Source organism: Stegostoma tigrinum, chromosome 11 (assembly GCF_030684315.1).
Source record: "Stegostoma tigrinum isolate sSteTig4 chromosome 11, sSteTig4.hap1, whole genome shotgun sequence".
NCBI classification, from domain to species: Eukaryota; Metazoa; Chordata; class Chondrichthyes; order Orectolobiformes; family Stegostomatidae; genus Stegostoma; species Stegostoma tigrinum.
In genome coordinates, this window is record NC_081364.1 from 68,699,768 (window position 1) to 68,714,331 (window position 14,564).

Sequence of the window (14,564 nt, forward strand, 5' to 3'; positions counted from 1 at the left end):
TTCTGAAAGTGACAGCTCTACATTTCCTCTCGCCTTTGTGTGAAGAATGCTGACTGCAAATGTCCTTGCTCTAGTGAATAGGTTTGGCTCACTCATTTCTGAATTTCCCTTCCAGGGACAATAGTTTTTCTCTATGTGTCCTACTGATCGCTTAGTCACTTTAAGATGAGAACATTGCTTCAATATCTAAGATGTGGATTTGCCAGTGTTGGACTGGGGTGGACAAGGTCAAAAATCACATGACACCAAATTATAGTCAAACAGGTTTATTTAAAAACACTAGTTTTCAGAGCTTTGCTCCTTCCTCCCGGTGTAGTGTGGAAGAGGAGGTATACCAACACAGGATTTATAAGAAGAAAGGTAACGAACCTAATTATGGTTTGCTGACCACCTTCTATTGAATCTTTGATCAGTTAGAAAGGAGACGCAGGATTCTATTGATTAAAATGCAAATCCAAGAATTTCTTTTGTGTCATTTCAACAAGATAATTAAGGGTTTTAAGATGCTGCTAGAGTGGGTGCTGCGCTGTAGGCTCTGCCCAGTGGAAGGTGGCAAGTTCAATCTTGAAGTGTTTTGGGGGAAGAAAAACATCATTAGAACAGCATCCACTAAAATGGCAGGCCCTGAGGGACAGGGTGTGGTGCAGGGAAGGGGCGGGTCAGCATCCAGAGCACATGACACGGTTGACCCCACTGTTGACAGTTAAGTTTTGCTCAGAGTCAATAGATGTGATGCTGGAAAAGCACAGCATGTCAGATAGCATTTGAGGAGCAGAAAAGGGGTAGGAAAGGAGTGGGTGAGGTGGAGGAGGGAAAGAGTTAGGAAAGGGATGGGTGAGGTGGAGGAAGGACAGGGCTTGGTGAGGTGTGAAGGCGGAAAAGGGAAGGAGGTGGGAAACGGTTGGGTGAGGCGGAGGAGGGAAAGGGGTAGGAAAGGGGTGGGTGAGGTGGAGGAGGGAAAGAGGTGGGAAAAGGGTGGGTGAGGTGGAGGAGGGAAAGGGATGGGTGATGTGTAAAGGTGGAGGAGGGAAAGTGGCAGGAAAGGGGTGGGAAGATGGAGGAGGGAAGGGGTTGGTGAGGTGTGAATGTGGAGAAGGGAAGTGGGAAACGGTTGGGTGAGGTGGAGGAGGGAGAGGGGTGGGAAAGGGGTGGGTGATGTGTGAAGGTGGAGGAGGGAAAGAGGGAGGAAAGGGGTGGGTGAGGTGTGAAGGTGGAGGACGGAAAGTGGTAGGAAAGGAGTGGGTGAGGTGGAGAAGGGAAGGAGGTGGGAAATGGTTGGGTGAGGTGGAGGAGGGAAAGGGGTGGGAGACGTGTGAAGGTGGAGGAGGGAAAGAGGTAGGAAAGGGGTGGGGGAGATGGAGGAGGGAAAGGTGTGGGTGAGGTTTGAAGGTGGAAGAGGGAAAGGGGTGAGAAAGGGGTGGTGAGGTGTGGAGATGGAGGAGGGAAAGGGATGGGTGAAGGAGGAAAAGGGGTGGGACAGGGATGGGTGAGGTGGAAAAGTGGGAATGTGGAGGAGGGAAAGGGTGAGTGAGGTGTGTCAGTGGAGGAGGGAAAGGGGTGGGTGAGGAGTGAAGGTGGAAGAGGGAATGGGGTGGGTGAGGTGTGTCGGTGGAGGAGGGAAAGGGGTAGGTGTGGAGTGAAGGTGGAAGAGGGAATGGGGTGGATGAGGAGTGAAGATGGAAGAGGGAATGGGGTGGGAAAGGGGTGGGTGAGGTGTGTCGGTGGAAGATGGTCCGTTACAAAAAGGAGGCGGGCTTTGATTTCAAAAGGGCGTGGCTCACCGATCAGCCAATCAGAGCATTACATGCCAAACCAATCAGAGAAGTTAATAAATGCGGGAGCGTTCGGTTGTTATGGTAACAGCACAGCGCCCTAAACAACAACAACATGGCGTCCGGAGCGGGAGAAGGAAGCCTGTCCGTGCAGGAGGATGTCCCGGTCACAGAGGGAGAAGCGGACCGTTCGGTCACGGAGGCAGCCCCGGTTCCGCTCACGGAATGGGCTGCGTGCCGCCGCCGACGCCGGGCGATGCTGCAGACTCACTTCTTCAAAATGGCCTGCAAGATGTTCGGTTCCCCGCGATGTAAGCTGAGGGTCAGCACCGCGGTGAGGGCCCCGGAGCAGCTAACTGCGCGGCTGCGGGTGGTCCACTCCCAGACCGACGAGAAGGGGGTCCAGGAGGAGGAGGACGGGGAGGAGAGGCAGTCACTGCAGGCAAAGGGCTGGAGCGCGGCCGACTACACCAAGTGGCTGTCTGGCAGAAAGCGGCAGCGGACCGAGCTGCAGATCATGGCGAATGTGCGGAGGTGGATCAACAGCAAAACCTCCGCCAACGACCTGGAGCTTCGCGTCCTTGAGACTCTGGAAAGGCAGCAGCGGGGCCACCAGCATGGCTACAGCCCAGGCCTGAGTGAGCCCAACCCACCTGAGGTCAGTTCTACTGCTCCATCCGCTCCCCCGAGCCCCCATGTCCCTATTTCTTCCATCGATCCTCCTCATCGCTCTTCAGTTTTCAGAAAATAACAGAACAGTACGGCTCAGTACATCCGTGTTTAAAAAAAAGTTGTCTCGCACATCTGTTCTCATTGGAGAGAAGAAGGCTAAGAGGGGATTTAATAGAGACATACAAGATGATCAGAGGGTTAGATAGGGTGGACAGTGAGAGTCTTTTTCCGAGGTTGATGACTTCAGCTTGTACGAGGGTGCATAGCTACAAATTGAGGGGTGATAGATTTAAGACAGATGTCAGAGGCAGATGTCTCAGACTCCAGCATCGGCAGTTCTTACTATCTTATTTCGATAAACCTCTTTTGCACCATTTCCAAAGCCTTCATATTCTTCCTTTTTGCATGGTGGTCAGTCCTAATATGGCCTAAATAAAGTGTTAGAGTGCAAACATGATCAGGCAGCTTTCTGTTTAGTGCCCCACTAACAAAGGCAAGCAGAGAACAACAGAGGGAGAGGCATCACTTCACCACACACATTAGAGCTTGGAAGCAGTCATCTGCACTGAGGAACAGATTGTCATTGGCCTGGTGTCAAGGAGAATCAAGAAATGAGCTGAGCTAAGGCTAAGGCATTGGCTCTGGAGGCTTTGGTGAGCAGCAGCTCAGCAATGAGTACAGGTAAACTCAGGTAAAATCCTTTTAACTTTCCTCTTTAGTCTTAGAGCATTTGAGCTGGTAGTTAGGTAGTGGCATGCTTCTTCTGCAGGATGTGGGAGCTCAGGGAGACTTTCATCGCCCCTAATGATTACACGCACCCAGCAGCGGCTCCTGGGAGACCGTGTTAGGGAGCTGGAGCTGGATGCACTCAGGATCATCTGAGATGCTGAGCGCATCATAGGTAAGAGTTTCAGTGAGGTGGTCACACCTGAGGTGCAGGCAGAGAGGAGCTCGGTGACCACCAGGAAAGGCAAAGAGAATCTCCTATGGCCATTCCCCTTGAAAACAAGTATACCATTTTGCATACTGATTGGGGGGTTTGGAGAGGGTTGTGAACCATCAGGAAAAAGCAGCAGTAGCCAGGCCGGTGGCACTACGACTGGCTCTGGGGCACAGCAGGGAAGTGTAAAGGTAAACAGGACCTTAGTGACAGGAGACTCGATAGGTAGGGGGGCAGACAAGAAATTCTGTGGCTGCAGACAGGATTCCAAGATGGTGAGCTGCTTCCTAGGTGCCAGAATCCAGTATATCTTGGAGCGTCTGCAGAACATTTCTAAAGGGGGAAGGGTGAGCAGCCAGAAGTCATTGTGCACATTGGCACAAATGACAGAGGTAGAAATTGGGATGAGGTCCTGCGAATTGATTATAGAGAGTTAGGAAAAACATTAAAAACCAGGACCTTGACAATGGTAATCTCCAAATTGCTTCCAGTGCCACATGCTAGTGTGGGTAAGAATGCAAGGATATGGCAAATGAATGTGTGGCTGAAGAATTGGTGCAGGGAGCAGGAATTCAGATTCCTGGATCATTGGGAGCTTTTTTGGGGCAGAGGTGACCTGTTCGGTAGGGATAGTTGCATCTGAAGTGGAGGTAGATGAATATCCTGGCAAACAGATTTGCTAGTGCTGCAAGAGAGGGTTTAAGCTAGATTGGCAGGGGGATGGGATCATTAACAGCAGGGAGACAAGTTCGAGGCTGGAAGGGCATACTGTAATCAGAAATACCAAGTTGAAGAGATAGTTTACGCTGGAATACTACAGGGAGCAAGGAAGACATGTTGAATTAAATTGCATCTATTTCAATGCAAGAGGGCTGACAGGTAAAGTTGATGAACTCAGGGGATATTCTAGCCATTAGGGAAACATGGCTAAAAGAGAGCCAGGACTAGCAGCTTAATGTGCCAGGGTACTGGTGCCTTTGGCAAGACAGAGGTGGAGGAAAGAGGGGAACGTTTTTTGATTTAAGTGGAGCCTTATGGTAGTAGTCAGAGATGAAATAACTAAGGGATCATGCAGTGAAGCTTTGTGAGGGGACCTAAGAAATGAGAAGGGGACAGTGACGTTATTGAGGTCATATTACAGGCCCCCAAATAGTCAATAGGAATTAGGGGAACAAATATGCAGGGAGATTGCAGAGACTTGCAGGAGGAATAAGGTTGTCATAGTGGGGGTTTTTAATTTTTCAAACATAGGCTGGAACTGCCAAAGTGTTAAGGGCTTAGATGGGGTGAAATTTGTTAAATGTGTTCAGGAAAGTTTCCTCTAGCAGCATATAGAGAGTTCTACTCAGGAAGGGGAAAAACCCAACCTAGTCTTGGGAAATAGGGCAGGACAGGTGACAGCGGGGGTGCTGTTTCGGACCAGTGACCATAGTTCTATTAATTTTAAAATAGTTATGGAGAAGGACAAAACTGGTCCACAGGTTCAAGTTCTAAATTGGAGCAAGGTGAATTTTGATGGATTTAGACAGTAGCTTGCAGGGATTGATTGGAGTAGATTGTTTGCAGGCAAAGGGACCTCTGGCAAGTAGGAGGCCTTTAAAAATATGATAGCTAGTGTTCACAGTCTTTATGTTCCTGTGAGGGTGAAGGACAAAGTTGACAGGAGTCAGGAATCCTGAATGATGAGACATTGAGTCTTTGACCAGTCATGGCTCAGCAACAGGCAGCTAGGATCAAGGGAATCCCTGGAGGTATATATAGGATACAGGAATTTACTGAAGAATAAAATCAGGAGGGCGAAAAGGGGTCATGAGGTAGCTCTGGCTAAGAATATTACAATGGATTCAAAGAGATTTTTCAGGTGTATTAATGGGAAAAGAATAACTAGAGAGAGAATACAACCTCTCAAGGACCAAAGTGGACATGTATGTGTGGAACTGCTGGAGATGTATGAGGTTCTCAATGAATATTTCCCCACTGTATTTACTGTGTAAGAAAGAGGAGAAGACTTGGTAACTTGAGGAAGTTAGTGGCAATATCTTGAAGACAGACCATAACAGTGGAGGAGGTGTTGGAAGTATTAGAATATATGAAGATGGTAAATTTCCTGGTCCTGATCAGATATGTCCAAGAACCCTGCAAGGAGCTAGAAAACAAATTGCAGGGACCCTGGCTGATATATTTGCATCATCGTTAGCCTTGGGTGAGGTTCCGGAGGGTAGTGAATGTTGTGCCCTTATTCAAGAAGACCTGCAGAGCAAAACCTGGGAATTGTAGACCAGTAAGCTTAACACATGTGGTAGGTAAGTTACTCGTGAAGATTCTGGAGGAAAAGATATACGTACAAATAGAAAGAGAGGGTTTAATTAGGAGTAATCAGCGTGCTTCGTGTGTGGGAGATAACGTCTCACAAATTTGTTAAAGTTCTTTGGTGAAGTGACCAGGAAGGTTGATGAGGGTAGGGCAGTAGACATAGCCTGTATGGATTTCAGTAAGGCCTTTGATAAGGTTCCACTTGTCAGGCTACTCTGTAAGGTTAGATTGCAAGGAATTCAGGGAGAGTTGGTGAATTGGGTACACGATTGGCTTGATGGTGGGAACCAGAGAGTAATAGCGGAAGGATGCCTCCCGTCTAGAACCCTGTGGCCCGTGGTGTGCCTCGGGTCAGTGCTGGGCCCATTGCTGTTTGTTATCAATGTGTATGATTTGGATAAGAAAGTACAAGACACAATTAGTAAGTTTGCAGATGACACTAAAATAGGACATATTGTGTACAGTGAGGACTATTATCAGAAATTACAGCAGAATGTTGATCAGCTGGGGAAGTGTGCTGAGAAATGGCAAATGGAGTTTCATGTAGATAAATGAGAGCAGAAGGAGAGGAAGGACATACCCATGCTGCCCTCATCCTGATGGCCACCTTTATGTGTGGCTGCATCAAGCTGTGTGTAGACCCTCTGCACACAAACATCAAGTGTCACTAGATATTCGGTTCCTCTCTGTCCTCTGTATTACAAAGGATGGGCCTGGCCTCATTGCTGCAGAATGCTCGAAGTACTTGGACTCTTCTCAATCAACTCACCCTAATGGAAAAGTTTGCAAAAGGAACCACCTTTGACCTCTAATCCATTAGAAAGTGGTCAGCATCTGATGTCCTTAAGATCCTGCAGGAAAGGGAGAGCTTAGATGCTGTTGGGTAGTTCTATGAAGAGACTGTCAAAGACATGTGGCAGAATACCTCATCATCAGAACTTTCCAACAAGCACTAAGATGTCACTTGGCTGGTGATGAGAAGAGCACTGCCCGTCAGAACCTATGTTCATGCCCATTGTCTGTACACCATTGTACATCACCAGTGCCATTGCTTAGAAGGTAAAGAGACTATCAGCCATCTCCTTCAGCAATGTGCCTTTGCAAAGTAGGTCTGGAGAGAGATGCATGAATTCTGTCGAGGTTTGTCCTGAGCAGTTGCTTGATGCAGAACACTGTTCTGTGGGCTGTTCCCCAGGACATGCAATTAGACAAAGATTGACTGCACCTGGAGGACCATCAGTTCAGTAGAAGACACTCTCTTTGTTCTGCCTGAAGTTTGTTGGTATTCCAGGTGGTGGAGTTGGCCTTAACCAAATGTTGCAGAGTAGCACATTCCAAGGTTCAGGACTGTGTGCTGAGGGATGCATGAAAAATTGGGATAGCTGCTGCCAAGGCGTAATGGGGAAGGAAGCAGTAATAAGTAATAAGGTGCACTCCTTTGACTTAAAATGAAGATAGTTTCCTGAGTAGAAAATGCCTTTGTCCTGTTGGGAAGCGCTGAAAGATGTCAAAATTTTGATTTCTTTGCAATGACTGTACAGAAGTGATTTAAGCTTTGTATGCATTTACAGATTTTTTTTATGAATAAAGTATATGTTTGCAATAAAAATTGAGATTTCATATAACTATAGTGGAGTTGGTCATTACAGCACTGATGTGGGCCTTTGTGCAGAGGAACAAGTGTCAGACAAATGACCTTTAATTTATGAATGAGAAATTCAGAAAGCTAACTGGGGAAGATACCCAAAAGGTGACACTCAACCTTCAATAAGACCAAGAAGCAGTGATAGATTTCAAAACAATTAGTGATTTTATGGTAAAGAATACAGACTGGGAAATAGCACAACACTATTAAGTAATGAATATTCACATGCAGCAAGATTACTGATGAGGAGATTGAAAGCAGACATGTAATCTCAAACCAAACATATCCTCTAGCAACAAAAACAGAAGCTATTGGAAAAGCTCTGCAGGTCTGGCCACATCTGCGGAGAGAAAATCAGACTTGAGGAAGGGTCACTCGACCTGAAACGTTAAGTCTGATTTTCTCTTCTCAAATGCTGCCAGAGTTTCTGAACTTTTCCAACAACTTTTGCTTTTGTTCCTGATTTACAGCATTCCACCGTTCTCTTGGTTTTTATACCTTCTAGCAACCATGAGAGCGTAAAAGAAATGGGGAAACATGGCAGCAGAAAGGCATAACTCTAAACACAACAAGCAATATCAAGATTAAAACTAGGGCAGAGATTCTTGTTTAAAAAAAACTGAAAATCAGTGACAACAGCCACTTGTGAGACAGATTAGTGTAGGTCATGTATGGTTGATTCCTCTGAAGGGAAGATCAGGAGAAACAAGAAAGCATTCATTGATCTTTCTTGAGCTAAGAAGTGAGTTTGGTTGTCACAGGATGTGGGCTAGAGCCGCCCAAACCGCATTGAATCCTGTACTGAATCTTACAACAATTCCAGAAGTGTTAGATAACTGTCACCCCTCGTGAAATTCAATTGACCCAGATCAGCGCAGCAATTCTAGATTGTCTGAATTTGGACTTATGAGGCTTCGGTTGTGGAGCGGTGAAGCTGGTGATAATGATAAGAATGATGAATTATGATGTAAACTCAAGAAGAAAGGAGCTTGGTGAGGAGAGGGTTCAGATAAAGGGGAGATGTATTACAATGAAATATTCATTTGATAATGATACACCAGCATCAGCCACAGAAGAGAGAAGGCTAAAAGGAGCTTGTAATGAACAACGTATTTAGTAAACTGTAATACAGAGTATCACAGTACTGTCAGGAGCCTTTGAGAATGAGATGATAAGTAATGAGTAGCCTCATCAAAGATGCCAGCAGCCCAGAGAGAATAATTAGTATTTAATCATCCCTGCTGGTCTAGTGGTTAGGATTTTGTACTTTCATCATTGTGGCCTGGGTTCAATTCCCAGTCAGGATCTATGGATTTCTGGGGTGACGCAGTGGCTCAGTGATTAGCACTGGTGCCTCACAGTGCCAGGGACCCAGGTTCGAATCTGTGTGGAGTTTGGATAGTTTCCCCATGATTGTGTGGGTTTCCTTTGGTTTCTTCCCACACTCCAAAGATGTACAGGTTGGGTGGATTGGCCATGCTAAATTGCCTGTAGTGTCAGGGATGTGTAGGCTAGGTGGATTAGCCGTGGGACAAATGCAGGGTAACAGGAATAGGGTGGGGGTGTGGGTGGAATGCTGTTTGGAGGGGCAGAATGGCCTTATTGTGAGGATTCTATAAACTCTGCTAGTGACAATGTTAGCCTGAGAATAGACTAAAGCTTTGGTTCAAAGAGACAAACAATTCCATGGTGCACCCACTTTTTCCAGCTGAACTGATTGCTCACAAATATCACATTTAGAATCATAAAATTCCTACAGGGTGGAATCAAGCCATTTGGCCCATCGAGTCTGTACCAACATTCCAAAGAGCACCCCTGCCCTTCCCTATAATCCTATATTTACCATGGCACATTTACATCCGAAGACTCTACAGACAATTTAGCATGGCTAGTTTACCTAACCTGGACTGTAGGAAGAAACTGGAGCACCTAGAAGAAACCTATGCAGACAGAGGGAGAACATGCAAACTCCGTACTGTCACCCAAGGCTGGAATTGAACCTGGGTGTCTGGCACTGAGAAGCAGCACTGCTGACTATGTCTGTCTGTGTTCTGAAAGAAGAACAGTTTCGGTCAGTTTACTTCCATCGATTACGGTTACAGTCTTCCAGAGAAGTTTGCAACAACATGCACATATAAGTTAAAGAAGGATCAAATAGAACCATAGAATTTTATTCATTCAAACATCATGTTTGCACTGGCTTCCATGATAATCCTCAACACTGGCACCCTGCAGGCAGCATACTCAGCCCGTTATTATACTCCTTTTGCATTCATTACCGTGTGGCCAAATTCTGTCCTAACTCCATTCTGCAAGTTTGCTTATGCCACCACTGTTATGCGCCAGGTCTCAAACAATGCTGAGAGAGAATACAGGAAAGAGACAGAGTGCTTGGTGGCATTTTGAAGAGATAACACTCTCTAACTCAACCTCAGCAAAAGAGCTGGTCATTGACTTCAGGAAGCAAGGTGGAGGGCACACCCCTGTTAACTTCAGTGGTGCTGAGTAATGGTGATGGTAAGAGCATCGATTTCCTGGAAGTGATGGTCACCAACAATCTGTCCTCATCTACCCACGTTGACATTACAGTCAGGAAAGCACAGCGCTTTTACTCCTTCAGGCAGCTAAGGAAATTTGGTGTGTCCATAAATACTCTTGCCAATTTTTATAGATGTCTCATAGGAAGCATTCTATCCAAATGCATCATTGTATGGTATGGCAAATGCTTCACTCAGGACCCTAAGAAACTACAGGCAATTTTGAACACAGCCAAGTCCATTACACATGTCAGCCTTTCATCCATTGATTCCCACTGTACTTCTTGCTGCCTTGGAAAGCCAGCTAACATTATCGAAAACCCTTCTTACCCAGTTTTAACCTCTTCCAACCTCATCCATCAGGCAGAAGATACAAAAGCTTAAACACACATGCCAACAGATTTTAAAAACAACTTCTTCCCTGCTGTTATTAGGCTTCTAAATGGGCTCGAATTAAAAAGTAATGTTGATCTTGCTGTTTGTGCACCTGCAGCTGTAACATTATATTCTTTGCTCAGTTCTGTTACCCTAAAGTATGGTTTGATTTGCCTGTATTGCATGTAAAACAAAACTTTTCACTGTGCCTAGGTACACGTGACAATAATAAATCAAATCAAAAGGGCTAGTCAGCTAGTCCCATTCTCCAGCTCTATCCCCTTAGCCTTCTAAATTCATTACTTTCAAATATATTTCCAGCTCACTTCTGAAACCTTGTGTGGAATTCACCTCTACCACTCTCCCAGGCAGCATATTACTAATACTAACAACTCTGAGTAAAGACGTTTCTCCACATTGCAATCCTAGCCGTCTTGCTGACAATCTTGAAATTGTGAATACTAGTTACTAACATACCAACTGGTGGAAACAGAATATCTTTACCAGTCAAAGTTTTACATAATTTTGAACACTTCAATAAGGTCATTTTTTAATCTTCTCTGCTACAAAGAACTCAATTTCTCTAATCTTTCTTCTAATCTAAAATCCCTCCTTCCTGGTATCATTCTAGTAAATCTCCTTTGCACTTTTCCGGAATTTTAACATCCTTCCTACAATAAGGTGCCCAGAAAAGAATACAGTACTCCATATGTGGTCTGACTAATGATTTGTCAGATCCCTTTCTTGCATTTATATTCTATGCTGCTGTTGAAAGGACATAAGGATCCTATAAGTCTTCTTACAACTATTTGCCTGGCTACTTTCAGAGAACCCTGAGGTCCCTTTGCTCCTGTGCTCCCCAAAAGTTGTACCATTGTGCCTGTATTGTCTCTATGTCTCTTCTCCCAAGACGCATTACCATTTGCCAGGTGTCTGCCTATTTGACCAACTTGTCAATGTCCCTCTAATAATGCCCAGTATCACCTTCACAATTCACTACTCTCCGTAGCTAAGTATCATATGTAATTGTAGAGATTTTATCCTCAACACTCATCTCCGAAATCATTTATATAAATCAGAAAATGCAAGTGTCCTAACAGTCAGGAAACACTACTTTCAACTCATCACCAATCTGAGAAATGTCCATATCTACCTACCCTCTGTCTCCTATCTTTTAGCCAATTTTTAATCCATTCTGGCAAGGACTGTCAATACCAAACATTTCTAATTTGTTAACCAACCTGCTATGTGGCACCATATCAAATGCTTTGTGAATGTCCACAATATACAACGTCAATGGCACTACCCTCATCCACTGCCTGTGTCCTCTTGTCAAAGAACTCAATTAAATTTTTCAGCTACGACCTACTCTTGATGAAATCACGTTGACTGTCTAGTAATAACTTATTTTGCTCCAAGTGTACTTCACTTTATCTTGTATTATGGCATCCATAAGTTTTGCCCCTATTGATGTCAAGCTGACAGTTCTGTAGTTAAACTTTGCCCCTTTCTTAAAAAATGGTGTGACATTTGTAAACCTCCAGTTACCCCAGAACTAATCATGTTTGGAAAATTTCCATCAGCAGCTCCACAATTTGCTACCATACCTCTGTTGGGAATCCAGGACGATTCCACCCATGTCTGCATATTATATTACAATAAATATATTGTTATTTCATAACCACTGGCAAAGATAGACTGTTTTCAACTCCAAGTGCAACCACATTTTCAAAATCATCTCAATTCAATTATTTCTAAATATTCATGGCCCTAAATCTCTTTTGCACACTTTCTTGGTTTGAATTTTGCATTTCATATTTATAACAACACATTGAGAAGTAAAAATTTTATTAAATAATTGCACTGATGCAGCACTTAAGTTCAGTTGATTAGAATAAAATGCAAAAAAAATTTGCTGTTTACCAGGTTCATGAGAAATTAGAGCCTGTCAGTGTGTGCGCAACTTTTTAACCCAGAGAGGAATTGATGACAAGGCTGCTCACAAATCTTGCTCCACTCTCCATTACTTCCTCATTTTTTCCCCATATGCCAGTATTGAAACCGCTAGTCCATCAAGGTACGATGCCAGAAATGGCAAGAGCACAGCAATGGCATGGTCAGCGATCATCAGATGTTCATGTTCTGCTGTCAGCCAAAATCTGCTTTATCCTCAACCACAACATGTTCACCTTTGACAGTCAGTTCTTCATCCAGAAACAGCCATGGGGACCAGATTTTCTCCCCAATATGCCAACATTTTCATGCACAGGTTTGATCAAGACTTCTTTGCTGCACAGAATCTCCAACCAACACTGTACACCACATACATTGATGACATTTTCTTTCTTTGGACTCATGGTGAGGAATCACTGAAACAACTGCATTATGATACCAACAAGTTTCATCCCACAATTACCATAGACTACTCTTTAGAATCTGTCCCATTCTTGGACACAAGTGTCTCCGTCAAGGGTGGACACCTCAGTGCATCACTCTACCGCAAGCCTATGGATAACCTCACAATATTATACTTCTCTAACTTTCATCCAAAACGTATTAAAACAGCCATCCCCTACCAACAAGCCCTATGCATACACACAATCTGTTTGGATGAGGAGGAACAAGATGGACAAGAAGGTGTTGAGGAATGCCTTCACAGGAACAGGATATGATGCTCAACTCATCGATCGCCAGTTCCAAAATGCCACAGCAAAAATCGGTAATGACTTCCTCAGAAGACAGATACAGGATTCATCCGATAGGGTGCCCTTCTTCGTCCAGTACTTCTCAGGTTGGAGAAACTACACCATGTTCTTCACAGCCATCATCACATTACCAATGATGCTAAGGACCTCACCAGGATCTTTCGCACACTGCCACTTCTCACCTTCAAACAACCACCAGACTTTAAACAGACCATTATTCACAGCCTTCAGGACAATATCAACCATGACACTGTACAACCCTGTCATGACAACCTCTGCAACACCTGTCAGATCTTCAACATGGATAATACCATCACACGTGGGAACATAACCCAGCACATGCACAGCAGATAGTCATGTGACTCGGCCAATGTTGTCTATCTGTTATGCTGCAGGAAAGGATGCCTTGAGGCATAGTACATTGGTGAAACCATGCAGATGCTATGACAACAGATGAATGGACACTCTGCAATAATTGCCATACACAGATGTTCCCTCTCAGTGGGGGAATATTTCAGCGGTCAAGAACATTTGGCCTCAGATCTTCAGGTAAACATTCTCCAAGGCGGACTTTGGGATACGCAACAACACAGAGTCGCTGAGCAGAGGTTGATAGCTAAATTCGGTACCCATGGAGACAGCCTCACCCGTGATCTTGGGTTCATGTCACACTACCCACGCACACACATGCACACTCTCTCCATCTTTACCTCCCTGCCTCTCTGTCTCTCACACACACGCACATACACGTGAATCTATGGGGTGAATTTGTATTTATAGATACATTTTATTTTGTTCAAAAAGCACACAATTTATAGACAGTCAGTATTGCATTTTATAAATTCCTACTTTAGAAATAAAACCAGTTTGACTCCAAATTAAAACACAAACAGTATCTAAACAAGGCCTCACACCTATCCTGTATTGTCTGACCTAAAATATCACCTCTTGCTTACACTGATAAAATCTTTAGTCCTCTCAGGATCGTGACTTGAAAGGAATTTGGGATTTACATATACATATTAATCAATTAAAACCTCTAACTGATTAAAGATTTAACAGCATCTTAGATTTGTTTAGCACATCCTCATCAATGGTGTGAACCTTTGATATTTTACTTATAAAATCTGAACATAGAACATAGAGCAGAACAGCATAGTAAAGGCTGTTTTGCCCACAATGTTGTGCTGAACTTTTACCCTAATAATACCTGATTCTACCTCTGATACTACCTCTCTCACTATCACCTGAAGAAGGACTGAACATCAAAAGCTTGTATTTTTCAAATCAACCTAATGGACTATAACCTGGTGTCGTGTGATTTCTGACTTTGTCTACCCCAGTCCAACATCGGCGCGTGCACATCAACCCAAAATGTGTACAAAGACACCTCTTCAAGCTTCAGCTTCATTGTGTGATCCATCTGTAACTCTACATATTTCTTTTCTTTTTAATATCAGCTTTAGTAATGAAATATGGATACAGTCAAATTAGTTACAACTGCTAATGTTTGCTTGTTTTGCCTTGTTTTCCTTTCAATATAAAAGCCATGAATGCAGTTGCATGGTTTCTCTGGTCACGAGTTAAAACTATCATGTCATCTCA

At 44.2% G+C, this 14,564-nt stretch overlaps 1 protein-coding gene across 2 annotated transcripts in view; it reads left to right on the top strand.

The window, feature by feature from the left end:
- The first annotated feature begins 1,877 nt into the window (after positions 1-1,877).
- The window catches only part of LOC125460532 (EF-hand calcium-binding domain-containing protein 12-like), a 63,618-nt gene continuing 50,931 nt past the window's right edge, over positions 1,878-14,564 (top strand). For both annotated transcript variants that reach the window (XM_059649548.1, XM_059649549.1), the window contains exon 1: positions 1,878-2,430. In XM_059649548.1, the coding sequence (XP_059505531.1) occupies positions 1,888-2,430 (543 nt within the window). In that variant the 5' untranslated portion in view covers positions 1,878-1,887. The remainder of the gene's footprint in view (positions 2,431-14,564) is intronic.